At 43.6% G+C, this 14,608-nt stretch overlaps 1 protein-coding gene across 3 annotated transcripts in view; it reads right to left on the bottom strand.

Moving 5' to 3' along the window:
* The window catches only part of LOC141783438 (ATP-binding cassette sub-family C member 12-like), a 247,760-nt gene that overhangs the window by 134,306 nt on the left and 98,846 nt on the right, over positions 1-14,608 (bottom strand). For 2 of the 3 annotated variants that reach the window (XM_074660747.1, XM_074660755.1), the window contains exon 13: positions 1,115-1,239. In XM_074660747.1, the coding sequence (XP_074516848.1) occupies positions 1,115-1,239 (125 nt within the window). Of the gene's footprint in view, positions 1-1,114; positions 1,240-2,505; positions 2,655-4,716; positions 4,865-5,164; positions 5,339-6,930; positions 7,168-8,916; positions 9,065-9,209; positions 9,357-9,485; positions 9,638-9,893; positions 10,045-14,608 lie in introns of those variants that run through there. The other variant, XM_074660761.1, reaches the window with a different exon arrangement.

Genomic DNA, 14,608 nt, shown 5'->3' with positions numbered 1-14,608 from the left:
AGTCAAGGGACAGCCACGTATTCAGCAGAGCCATTTTTAAGACACGTTATACAACATCACATAACATAGACAGCGGGTGTACACTGCAGTGCCTCACAATTAATCATTATTTTCCTTATCATAGGTTGTGTTTGATCTCTATAGGGGGAACCAAAGTTTCAAAATATACTCAAATAGGGCTGCTGAGTATATGTCTGTATTACGCAGTGCTGAAAAGGATTCTCAAACTTGATCCCAATTAATTTCAGAATTGTATCTAGTATCGCTGATCACATCAGCTATTCGTTCCATACAAATAACATTAAAAAATTCAAGTAACCATGTTTCTATTAAGAAACATTTTTGGCTTACGAAATCATACTTTTTGCAGCCAAAAAGACTAAGCCTATACTATATTCCTGTCTGGTGTTGAAACTCCTAAATCTTGTTCTCTCCTTTTTATAGCCCGTTTTATAGCCTCTATCTAAAATACATCGCAAGATATTTTGTATGCAGTGTCTTAAGAATCTAAGCAATGCTTTTAATTGCTCAGATATACTGTCCCTGAAAGTTTATGAGAATTAATGTAAGAGCAAACTCACTGCCTACTTCTCATTTCACTATTTCTGCAAAACCACAGACAATGCACATGAAAGAGAGTCGATAAGAAAATACAAGGCTCAGAAATTATGCATTTCTGGATGTAGTTTCGGAAAACATTGTCAGGTCTATGTTGACTTCTCCTACCGTATTTCCTTCATATAATGATTACAGCAGAGCTATAGGCCTAACTACAGTCATAAACAGCTGAATGACGTGACTCATTAAAATACTGGCACAGGTGGCTTCTTGCCATCTCTGGCAGCATGGAGTGGTTTCCTTTCAGATAACAGAGATTAACTCTACTCTTGTTTGACTACCGAGCCCGATGCAGACTGACAGAGATAAGAGAGGAACTTTCTCCCAGTTAAACAGTTGTCACGTGAGATAACCTCAAAAGAAAGACCTATTCAAGCATGCAATGAGGAACAATGGTAAAACATTCACTTCAAAATGGTATCCCCTTAGTTAATAATAGCTCCTCATGTTCTGTATTCAAAGGTCTGCAGTTACTTATAATTTAGTGGTTATATACTTGGACTGGTCAAAAGGTTCCCCCATCAGGATGTTTTCTTTAACTGTTCCATGGAATATCCAGGCCTGCTGGGAAACGTAGGCAAATGTCCCATCAGCTGAGAGGGAGCCCTGCAGAAGGTGCATCTAAAATGTAAAAATGAGCAGACAACCATGAGAAAAGCTATTAAATAGCATCAGTTAAATCTGGTTTAGAGGTAACACAATGTAAATAAGGAGCATCATTTTTCATAACAGTTGTGTAACAGAGTGGTGGACAATAACAGTGAAAATTAACAGCTAATAAAAATGTCAAACATGATGTCAGAGACTTGTAGAGATTGTAAAAGAAAATAAAGGACAAAAAAGACAAAGAAGGAGCCAACCTGTTCCAAAATGCTGGAAATCAGTGACGTTTTTCCACTCCTCACGTTCCCACAGACACCAAGCAGGTTGCCCTTCAGGAGGTAACACAGAGAATAAAGGTTTACCTTTAACCCAATCTAGTTCACCTCATGTATCCATATCAGTGGTAAAGAACACCTTAGGCAGTGTGAAGGAGATGTTTCTCAGAGTTGGCAAGGTTTCAGTCTTCCCATTCTGGGACATCTCCTCCACTTTGTGTCCCTTTGTGTCCCTGTTGGCTGAGCTGGGTGGGGGTTCTGGCAGTCTGTCTGGTTTGATCCAGGAAAGTGAAGCATTTTTCATCACTATGGCGAAGTCACTGTCTTTTGTCTGGATCAGGTAGGTCTCTGGATTCTGGATCAGCAATATTTTCTGAAACAGCCATACAAGATATTGCAGTTTGTATCGCTGGATGACATCACAGCAAAATAACATTATATAAGATCAGAGTAGTAATGAATACTACTACTAGTGCTAATAACCATTGTTAGTGGTTGGGTTTACCCTCAGTCGTTTTAGTGATACAGCAGCCTCAGCCAGGGCCTTGACAGCCAGAGGCAGGAAAGACAAGCAGAACTTCAAGCAGTTGAAGACGGCTATGGTGGCAAAGGCCTGTTAATAACAAAGAATGATGCTCAAACACAACCTTACACTACAACCCTGACAAGGTCATATATACTGAACGTTTTAAATGGACCACAATGCTCTAGTGACCAGCACTTGTCTGTAGCCTGCTCTGGTTCAGTGCAAGCACAAACAAACAAAGAGGTGAATTCATCATGAATAAGTGGCAACAAAACAATCATCTAAACACATATTTATTTTATGTCTCAGATCCATACACGCTGTAATTGAACAGAGCTTTTTGTTCTGTCCAACTACGTACAGACTTCTCTCTATGTTCTTTTTTCAATACACCTCTATTAACCACGTAAATCACACAGTGGGCATGTTTGCAATGGTTGTTGTGCTGTATTACTATATGTGCTGCACTGCTGTGGTACTCACATCAGACGTGTTGAGCTTCAAGTTGAACGCAGTGTGTACAATGAAGGTGATAACGGTGGCAATGGTGGAGCTCATGCTGGTGATGCTGATATTAGCACTCATAACGTAACCGAACTTCCGTATTTCTTTCTTCTCCTTTTTCCTTAAGCCTATAAGAGAGACAACATAATAGTTTTTGTTTTCTTTAACTTTACCTCTCCTGGTAAATGGATCTCCCAGTGCAATCACATTTCAGCCCACAGTTGTCCACTGAGCACCTTCACTGTAGCAACTTGGGATAAGTTATTTGCTCAAAAGTACCTAGAAAATGTTTTTTAACAATTCAGTCACCAGAAAATAAAAAAAGGTTGGTATTGTACATTTCTGCAAACCACTGGATACGTTGAATTTTGGTGTTTCTGAACCAAAAATATGTTTTGTGAATAAGTAATATCAGCCTCATCACGCTTGCAGAAATGCGCAATGCCACGTGGTTCATTTTGTGAAACGATCATAAAATGATCGGTTAGGTTTAGGCAATCAAACTACTTGGTTCAGGTTAGAAAAAAGATCATGTGTTAATAACGTAGAAATGGATCAACGTAATAATGTGACAACGTAACAAGGCAAAAGTGAGCATGGCTCACAAGCTCACTGCTTGACCCCTGCTAAAGTAGTGAGGTGTCTGCTGTTAGATGCAGCATATTTACATGTATGGGTTTGTATTAGGAGAGTATATTGGAATGTTAGTTGTTGTTTGGGCCTTCCTGATTTAGAGCTGGTCAAGGTAAATATATGCCAAATGCTAGGTCAGCAGGATCCTGGGGGTCCTGGGTCAGAGTTGAAGAGACATATGGTGGCTTCTAAAAGAGGTGTTTCTATTCTTATTTGTCCCTCTCCTAAAACCATATGTGGAAACTAAGTGTTTAAACAAGCTCGATATTTAAGGAGCTCTCTGTACACGTTTGCCAAAGGTTTTGCAACAAACTTTCCCTTTTGGAAATAATTTAAGAAAAATGTGGGCACCCTGGACTTCTAACCCCGAAAAGGCACAACTAGACCACACTGTCAACCATCTCACCAAATTTGAAGTTCCTAAGTTAAATAGTTTCCGAGTTCTGCTCCGGAAACGAAAGTGTGACACGCTAACGGACAGACACACAGAGCACTAATAACTAGGGCTGTCAATCGATTAAAATATTGAATCAACTCTTATCAACATTGGAGTGGGCAAATATGCTGCTTCATGTAAACGTGTTCCTCCACCAGGGTTGTCCCTTGTTACGATCTCAAGGTGCAGCCGGAGGAAGGAGAGTGTCCGGTTTGGGGACCTAAGAATTGCGTCTCTGCTCTTTGCAGATGATGTGGTTCTGTTGGCTTCATCAGACCGTGATCTTCAGCACGCACTGGGGGCTGTTTGAAGCCAACCTTAACTATTCGAGGTTAATGCTCAACCTTAACCATCTCGCAAAAAGTATAAACAATTTGCACGTTACCTTCTAGCCACGACTCCCTTTTTGGACTTTCTTATGTAACTTTAGGTATCAATTGTAACAATGTTATATAACAATCGTAAAGTCAATGTTTACTGTTGGTTTCCCAAAGGACACGAACAGCCGTCTACTGGGTGGAAGTCCTGTGTTTGTTTGACCCAGTCACCACCCCCTCCCTTCCTCTCTTAGAGGACTATCTCACTTGTTATACGTGTTATTACCACGCAACTTTCAATAAAAGCCGCTCGATGAACTACGTCACAAGTTAGAGAGGCTGATGGCTGCAGCAACTTCTAATGCATTTCAAGAAGCACATTGCTGCACACCCACAGGGCATGGACTGCCGGAGGCAAGGGCGTATCAGATACCTGTTTTGCATCTATATTGGCAAACCATTCTATATGAGCAAAGTGACGTGAAGGTGGAGAGTATGTGGCAGCTGCAGCCTCATATCCAGCCTCTGGTGCCTCTGGCAACATGGCTATGTGATTTTCAATCAAAGACTAATAAAAAAATAATTAAAACATGCTGTTTCAATTAAACTACTTCGCCATCTGTGTTGGCAATTCCCACCATCTCCAGATTCCTGTAAATGGTGCACACAATTTCCCTTCAACCATGAAACATGGAAAGTAGCACACTAGATTGGTTTGTATAAATGATTCCCCTAATATTTGGTATACAATAAAGATTAACAACATGTGTCATGAGTCAACATGCAGCCTGCCTAACTTCATACCCTCGATCTTCTTTTCAAAGGAATCTTCCCAGGCGTACATCTTGATAAGTTTGATGCTGTCGAGAATCTCATTCATAGTGCGAACACGGTTGTCTGTTATCAGAGTGGTTCTCCTTCTGAAGACGTGAGTGAGCTTGCCCAAGCAAACCTGAAAGCAAAAAAAAAACAATGGTAAAATTAGTGACAACGGGAGACAAGCTGCAAAGCAGTAAATATTTTAGGGTTGTCCACGTTGGTGGCTGAATTAGTTAGTAATATATCTCATGTAACACAGAAAGCTATAATTATTTGCCAACTAGTAGTTAATTAAACTTGATATTTGTTTATACATTTTGATAATTACAGTGCCACTTTTTAGCTCTGATTGTGATAGTAGTAAAATCGGATTTGATTTATTTCACACTGCTTTTGAAAATATGTCTATATGTGAAGTTTCTAATGTACAGACCTGTATGAGGATGATGATGAGGTAGGTGAAGACTCCAGCCAGTGCGCTGTAGCCCAGAATGTAGCAGGCATAGACAATACACACAGTAAAGAGCACTGGGAAGCTCATCAGAAGGCTCCCAAACAATATTGCTTCAAATAATTTCTGGCCATCGTTGGTCAAAACATTAATCAACTGTACAGGAGAGAGAGGGAGAGAGTGAGAGAAAGACTGTAATCCACATTGCCAAGATTGCATTACCAGGGTATGTTTCTTGAACTAACAGTCACAGTAGGTGAATTCCACAAGACATTTATGACAAAGAAGTTTGGATTTACAAAACAGGATTAAAAACAAGGTTAAGCAGAAAATGAAGAAAAATGCAATAATATCAAATAAAAAGTTTGATAACAAAATGTATTATTCAAGAAATGCATTATGCAAATAAGTCTTCTGCAATGGCGTAGCCACGGGCGTGCCACCCAAAGAGGCAGCTGGCACACCCAACAATCAGATGCAGAATAAATGTTTAGTTATAGCCTTACTCGAAAAAATTAATATTACTAAACAAAACAATTATCCATCTGCAGCTGTTCTATATTTCTACTAGTAGACGTTGCATGAAGCATGCGGCTGGTATTGTGTCGAGTACTGTTATCCGGCGATATATTTTTCCTCCTACCTAAACCTGAACCAAACCTCATACATAACGCTGACTACCGAGGGGAGGGGGGGTTGTCAATTTAACAGGAGGGAAACACTATTCGACGGGGAACATACCTCAACGTAACACCGGGACCGGGAGAGGCTGCACAGAAAGCTGCTGAGGCCGATAGAAAACGGGGTTGTGGTTAGAAGGTAAGACGCAAATTGCGAAACTCCCGCAAGATAGTTTAGGTTAGGCATTGACCTCGAAGAGTAATGGTAAGGCATTGACCTTGAATTGTTAAGGCTAGGATAGGTCGTCGGGCAACGAGTCTCGCAAGAGCTTTTTGCAAGTATATATACTGTATATATGTTATTTTTTTGTTTTTTAATTAGATTGTCCAAAACTGAGGCGGCAGGTGGGGTGGCTGTATTAGTGTTAAAGCAGCCAAAAAAACTATGGGTGCTCGCACAAAGAGCCTCTCCATTTCAAAGTCCTAGGTTGAATTTCAGACCCAGTCCGCCCCTGGATCATGTGGCACACCCAGTTTTTCTAATGCACACCCACCGTTTTTTTTTTTCTAGCTACACTTGTCCCCTGTAACACCAATTCAATTGGCGCGTAGGATGCTTTGGTCGTATGATTTTATGAGTAATCCGCAAATGCATATAAACTCTTCATGCCCCACATACAGCCATTCACATATTGACTTGGTAAGTCATTCTCCCCATGTGACTGTTGTTGAGTTGGATCAACATATCCAGCACAACATATTATTAATATTATTGAAGTTCTTGTTCCTTGTTGGCAGAAGAACATGAAGTAATAGTAGGTAAAGGGTAAGAAGTTTTGGTCTCTGTTTAAATACCCAACATGCTACAATGCATACTCAACTCATTTAACACACTCTAATACAGATACAGAGAGAACTACCACATAAAAAAATAACCACATTAGCCTGAGAGAGAGAGAGAGAGAGAGAGAGAGAGAGAGAGAGAGAGAGAGAGAGAGAGAGAGAGAGAGAGAGAGAGAGAGAGAGAGAGAGAGATTGATTCTGATGTATAAGATCACTTTCCTAGAGAAATGTAGACACCCTGCATTAAATAAGCATTAACCCTTATGTATGTAACCCAGTCTTTACCTCTCCCGTTGAAATGCCGCTGTGCACCCGCAGAGAGATGACTTTCTCAAAGGCCACTGAAGAGAAGGCACCCTTCAGTCTGACTGCAGTGCGCAGGTTCAACGCCCACATCAAGGAGAATGTGAAGGCTTTGCAGAACTCTGAGGTGAACAAAGCGAAGGCCATGCCAACACCATAGGTTACTGTGGACTTCTCTGGGTCCTCAACATAGATTAGGATCGCATGGACCAGAAAAGACTGAGAGGACAGAGAGGTTTGTAAAACACAGAAGAGCATTAAACATTAAACAACCATTCATTTTATCAGTCACAAAACATGTGTGATGTCATCCATAAAGACTTAAAGGGGACATATCCTGCTCATTTTCAAGTCCATACTGGTATTTTGGGTTTCTACCAGAACATGTTTACACTTTATTTTTACTGTCTGTCTGAATATACCTGTATTCACCCTCCATCTGAAGTGCTCCGTTTTAGCTCCTGTCTCTTTAAGCCCCCCCCCCCTCCCGAAAATGCCCTGTCTGCTCTGATTGGCTTGTGAGAAAAATACGGTGCACCTTTACATAGGTATAGTTCTCAAGTCATGGGTGGAGATACTCAGATTGGGGGCGGTATATAATGAGCCCACATGTGACATAGGAAAGGGAAACAAATCCGAATGGCTTGTTGAATCACATGTTTCCTGATCTATACAGTGCTAAAAAAACTGAGTGGGTTGTCTTATTTCACAGTTTGTGGGTTGGTAGGGACTCCAGATACCCAAATGTGTGTGCACAAACACTGAAAAAGTGAGTTTTCCATGATATATATGATATGATATCCATGACATTTAGTTGCATTTCTTTGCATGCCCTGCAATTCCCACACATTTTTATCAATTCAAGGTAACACTTTTTACAGGTCTGCAAATCAGTCATGGTAATTAGGTGATAATAAGCATCTAAACTATTTGAAATTTCTTTGGAATTACTGCCAAATTACTATGTAATTATTATATTTACCTCAAAATCTATCTAAAATGATCACGATACACATAAAAATGGCCGCTGCTTTGACCATCCTGCTATGTTGATTCGAATGGGAATGTTCTATTTCTATGGTCTACACGAGTATACCGAGAACAAAACACTGAAGCGATAATCAGGACGCAGCACAGCGGAGATTGCATCATTTGACACCGGATCCTCTCTTTTCCTCCACGGACTTGGAAATGTCACTGGGCCTAGCATAGCACAGCATTAGCACAGTAATGGCACATAGCTAAGGAAGACTATTTAACTTTAACTTCTGTCAATGGTAACCTACATGTATTGATTTGATTTGATGTTATTGAGAGCTTTGTTGTAATGTCTGTTTATGCACCTACATAATTTTGGTGCCTCGTTAGTATTAATATCAATTGATTGAGTTTTATTAATACTAATATTTTATTGATATTAATAATTATCTTTGATATTTGCTGATAACCACACCTGCTTCTACTCGTTCCCAACATTTTTAAAGAGTAAACCAGTTGTTTCCAATATTTTTGGCTTGTGACACCTTACAAAAAAGCAGTGCCCTGGGGCCCCTTGTCATGTTTAATACAGTATATCTATGAGTTGTTAGCATGTGCACCCTCTAAACGTCTCACATGGTTTCATTTAAACAATTGTTCTAAGCTCAAAGAGGTAAAACTTTCCAATATTTTACAAAAGGTGCAAAATATGACTACAGATTTGTGTAGCAGAATGTTTTTGTTTTTCTTTTGTATCCCATTAATCATCTCACGCCCCCTCACATTTATCTTGTGATCATATTACTTGTAGTGGAGTATTTTTTTTATTATAATGTTATACTGATAATTTCCTTAAGAAAAACATTATAATACTTCCTCCACCACATTAACAATGAATGTGATATTAGGACAAACTTCAGAGAATGCCACTGGATCCTGTCAATAAAGGAAACACTCGTGCTGTTGATATTAAAATTCAAATAAAATTACCGGGCCCAGAAAAATTGTCACCATGGCAAGGTAACCAACGAGGACAGACAGAATCAGCCTGGTTCTTTGAAAGCGAAGGATCACTCGAACCACAGAGGCCTTCTCCAGGCCCACCTTTGCCAATTCTTCCTGCCAGAGTCTGTGGAACCTGAGCACAACGCACACAATCAGCCTTGTTATTAAAGTAAAACAGTAACACTCATGAGATGCACTACACACGTTTTCCAGATATGAATTTCAGCAACTAGGCTTGTCATGTGTCATGTCTATAAATATACTGCAATGTGTCAGACCTTTCTACGCTGGCGTCGGCTACATCCAAAGGAGACAGGTTGAGAGAGCTCATGTCCAACTTATTCCTGAACAGGTCCCACATCATGGGGATCATCCAGGCAAAGGTTGCAAAGGAAAAGAAACCTGCACTGTCCAGAGGGTGGGACCTAGACATGGAAACATCACCCAATATGCAATGGGTAAAAATATGTAGTAAACATGTTACCTTAAAATTATTTATCAAATGATATATAAGTGTCTAAAAACAGAAAAATTATGTCATCAATGGCACTGACTGGGATGAGGACCAGCGGAAGGGTTTGAGGGTCTGAAGGCTCTGGCTGTATTTTCCGAATAGGGTAGGGTAGGCTTTTTCTCTGTTGTCCAAATCATTATGTTCTGGACTGGAGACCACAGGTACAGTTCTCTGTAGGATACCACCTTCTGTCTTAAGAGTCACAGATTCAAAGAGACAGAGTGAAACAATCAGACAGAAAGGCAGAGTTGGACAGAGATGGTAGAGAGAGAGAGACTTTTGTAAATATTCGTGCTAAAGAGTCTCAAAAAGTGGATCAAACAAATCCGCAACAAAAACACAGGATGCAGGAGAAATAATAGGAGAGGAAAAGATCTCAGGCAGTGAAAGCAACATGTGAAGAGGGCAGGAGTGTTCTGGTGGAAGCTGCTGTTTGTTCTATACTTACAAAAGAGACTCCTCGAGTATCGTTCCTCTCCAAAGAATAGGCTTCCTTCATGTTGTCCTGTGCGGAGGGCAGCCAGCATGGAAAAGTCACACTTCTACTCGTCAACAAGAGATTTTAATTAGAAATATTGCTTGAAGCTGAATTTACCAGATAATTTTAACAGCATCAACACGGAGGCTGCCCGGGGCCCACGTCTGGAGCCAGGCCCAGACGGAGGGCCCGTCAACGAGCGTCTGGTGGCCGGGCTTGCCACGGAGCCCGGCCGGGGATACCCCGAAAAAGGAACGTGGCACCCCCCTCCTCTCCATCCTGTGGGCTCACCACCTGCGGGAAGAACCGCTTGGGTCGGGTGCGCTGCCACACGGGTGGCAGTGAAGGCCAGGGACCTCGACGGACTGGACCCGGGCGGCAGAGGCTGGCTCTGGGGACGTGGAACGTCACCTCTCTGTGGGGGAAGGAGCCGGAGCTTGTGCGGGAGGTGGAGCGCTACCAGTTGGATCTGGTGGGGCTTACCTCTACGCACAGCCTCGGTTCTGGAACCGTACTCTTGGATAGGGGTTGGACTCTATTCTTCTCTGGAGTTGCCCATGGTGTGAGGCGCCGGGCGGGTGTGGGGATACTCACAAATCCCCGGCTGAGTGCCGCTACGTTGGAGTTTACCCCGGTGGACGAGAGGGTCGCCTCCCTACGCCTTCGGGTTATGGGGGGGGAAACTCTGACTGTTGTTTGTGCGTATGCACCAAACAGCAGTTCGGAGTATTCGGCCTTCTTGGAGACCCTGAATGGAGTCCTGTATGGGGCTCCAGTGGGGGACTCCATAGTTCTCCTGGGAGACTTCAACGCGCACGTGGGCAACGATGGAGACACCTGGAGTGGCGTGATTGGGAGGAACGGCCTCCCTGATCTAAACCCGAGTGGTCGTTTGTTGTTGGACTTCTGTGCTAGTCATGGATTGTCCATAACGAACACCATGTTCGAACATAAGGATGCTCATAAGTGTACGTGGTACCAGAGCACCCTAGGCCGAAGGTCGATGATCGATTTTGTAATCGTATCATCTGATCTGAGGCCGCATGTTTTGGACACTCGGGTGAAGAGAGGGGCGGAGCTGTCAACTGATCACCATCTGGTGGTGAGTTGGGTCAGAGGGTGGGGGAAGACTCTGGACAGACCTGGTAAGCCCAAACGCGTAGTGAGGGTGAACTGGGAACGTCTGGAGGAGGCCCCTGTCCGAGAGATCTTCAACTCACACCTCCGGCGGAGCTTTTCTGGCATCCCTGTGGAGGTTGGGGGCATTGAACCCGAGTGGACGATGTTCAAAGCTTCCATTGCTGAAGCTGCGGCGGTGAGCTGTGGTTTTAAGGTCTTAGGTGCCTCAAGGGGCGGCAACCCTCGAACACCGTGGTGGACACCGGTGGTCAGGGAAGCCGTCCGACTGAAGAAGGAGGCCTTCCGGGATATGTTATCTCGGAGGTCTCCGGAGGCAGTTGCAGGGTACCGACGGGCCCGAAGAGCAGCAGCCACTGCCGTGACGGAGGCAAAGCAGCGGGTGTGGGAGGAGTTCGGAGCAGCCATGGAGAAGGACTTTCGGTCGGCACCAAAGTGCTTCTGGAAAACCATCCGGCACCTTAGGAGGGGGAAACGGGGAACCATCCAAGCTGTGTACAGTAAGGATGGGACACTGTTGACCTCAACTGAGGAGGTAATCGGGCGGTGGAAGGAGCACTTTGAGGAACTTCTGAATCCGACCAATACGCCCTCTATGGTAGAGGCAGAGCTGGAAGCTGATGGGGGACCATCATCAATTACCCTGGTGGAAGTCACTGAGGTAGTCAAACAACTCCACAGTGGCAAAGCCCCGGGGGTTGATGAGATCCGCCCAGAAATGCTGAAGGCTCTGGGTGGGGAGGGGCTGTCTTGGATGACACGTCTCTTCAACACCGCGTGGAAGTCGGTGACAGTGCCTAAGGAGTGGCAGACCGGGGTGGTGGTTCCCCTTTTCAAAAAGGGGGACCAGAGAGTGTGTGCCAATTACAGGGGTATCACACTGCTCAGCCTCCCTGGTAAAGTCTACTCCAAGGTGCTGGAAAGGAGGGTTCGGCCGATAGTCGAACCTCAGATCGAAGAGGAACAATGCGGATTCCGTCCTGGCCGTGGAACAACGGACCAGCTTTTCACTCTCGCAAGGATCCTGGAGGGGGCCTGGGAGTATGCCCATCCAGTCTACATGTGTTTTGTGGACTTGGAGAAGGCATATGACCGGGTCCCCCGGGAGATACTGTGGGGGGTGCTGCGGGAGTATGGGGTGAGGGGGGCACTTCTCAGGGCCATCCAATCCCTGTACGCCCAAAGCGAGAGCTGTGTTCGGATCCTCGGCAATAAGTCGGACTCGTTTCCGGTGGGGGTTGGCCTCCGCCAGGGCTGCGCTTTGTCACCAATCCTGTTCGTGATATTCATGGACAGGATATCGAGGCGTAGTCGGGTGGAGGAGGGTTTGCAGATCGGTGTGCTGAGGATCTCATCGCTGCTTTTTGCAGATGATGTGGTCCTGTTGGCATCATCGGTCTGCGACCTCCAGCACTCACTGGATCGGTTCGCAGCCGAGTGTGACGCAGTCGGGATGAGAATCAGCACCTCTAAATCTGAGGCCATGGTTCTCAGCAGGAAACCGGTGGTTTGCCTACTCCGGGTAGGGAATGAGTCCTTACCCCAAGTGAAGGAGTTTAAGTATCTCGGGGTCTTGTTCGCGAGTGAGGGGACGATGGAACGTGAGATTGGTCGGAGAATCGGAGCAGCAGGGGCGGTATTGCATTCGCTTTACCGCACCGTTGTGACGAAAAGAGAGCTGAGCCGGAAGGCAAAGCTCTCGATCTACCGTTCAATCTTCGTTCCTACTCTCACCTATGGTCATGAGGGTTGGGTCATGACCGAAAGAACGAGGTCGCGGGTGCAAGCGGCCGAAATGGGTTTCCTCAGGAGGGTGGCTGGCGTCTCCCTTAGAGATAGGGTAAGAAGCTCAGTCATCCGTGAGGGACTCGGAGTAGAGTCCTTGCTCCTTTGCGTCGAAAGGAGCCAGTTGAGGTGGTTCGGGCATCTAGCACGGATGCCTCCTGGGCGCCTCCCTTGGGAGGTGTTCCAGGCACGACCAGCTGGGAGGAGACCACGGGGAAAACCCAGGACTAGATGGAGAGATTATATCTCTACTCTGGCCTGGGAACGCCTCGGGATCCCCCAGTCAGAGCTGGTTAATGTGGCCCGGGAAAGGGAAGTTTGGGGTCCCCTGCTGGAGCTGTTGCCCCCGCGACCCGATCCCGGATAAGCGGTTGAAGATGGATGAATGGAAGCTGAATTTACCAGATAATTTTAACAGCATCAACACGGAGGCTGTAATCATTTCTCATTCTGCTGTGTAACAGTGTAACGTTGTTATGATTATGATGTGTTTGAAGCTTCATAACGCATTACAACACAATCGTCAGTCATCACAAGAGTTGATAATCACTCAGGATGTTTTAGGATGTGTTATGTATCATAACTGTTATGACAAGTCACAAGGTATTACAAGTGGGATCAAAATACTTTACTCGGTCAAATATCAAAAATGTAGCCGTATTGCATGAAAGGTTATGAAGTTTTACTAACAACATGGCAGAATACTGATATCAAACTTTGAGCGAGCATTGGAATCTTTCAAAACAGTGGTGTATGTCAGGGGAAATGAAAACACAGCCTTATTAAAATATAATGTAATTGAGTGTTAATACTGGGTCAGCAGGACGCCTGCTGGACGGCCCCGCAGCATCAGGCTCAGCCCTTTGACACTGTTTACATCGCTGTACACATATATATACAGTATGTATCTTTTTTTCTCCGGTTTCCTCCCACAGTCCAAAGAAAAGGTGGTTAGGTTAGTTGTTAACTCTAAATCACCTGTAAGTGTGAATGTGTATGTGAGCGTGATACTATATACTATACAATACTATACTATACAATTCTATACTTATACTATACTTAACTACATCCCTGTTTACAGTTTATTCATTTTGCACTTACTGTCTATGACATATATATATATGTATATTATTGTATTTATATTTTATATTTTAATCCCTATATTTAGATCATTGTTGGAGGGAGCCTGAGCTCTAAGATTTTCACAACTGCTTCTCTGTCATCGTTGCCTGTGCAAATGTGCATATAACAATAAATAACTTGAATCTTGAATAGCCTACCAGTCTTTCATGCGTCATAATCTGAAAATACATGTGAATGTGTATATGAATTACAGGAATCCCCCTCCCATCTGCCTCTCACCTCTATTCACACTGTGTCAAAGTTAACTAGTTACAGTACAGCCAAACTACATGCACAGTCATTGAAGATGAGTTCATTGACCCTTGTTACTGCACAGTAAAATACACAATATGAATACAAAAAGAGATACTTTACAACCTTACATGCAAAATGTATGATGTATTTCTGATTAGGTGTAACACCTGTATGTGTTATAATGTATACTATATAATACATCTGTAATATAATACATCAGTTTTACAAGTTAGTTAAGCTGATTTTCAAAATGTTCTCTTTGTTTGAGCTGATGTTATCGTGTCTCAGTCAAAGAAAAATCTGTTATGTGTCACGTTCTTCGTCAATGGTTAGTGCTAGGTCTTGTATTTAATAGGGACCAACAATAACAGTCCACTGGTTTCACT

This window comes from Sebastes fasciatus, chromosome 2 (assembly GCF_043250625.1).
Source record: "Sebastes fasciatus isolate fSebFas1 chromosome 2, fSebFas1.pri, whole genome shotgun sequence".
In the NCBI taxonomy this organism is placed as follows: Eukaryota; Metazoa; Chordata; class Actinopteri; order Perciformes; family Sebastidae; genus Sebastes; species Sebastes fasciatus.
Note: the sequence above shows the minus strand (reverse complement) of the source record. Positions and strands in the feature narration are given on the sequence as shown.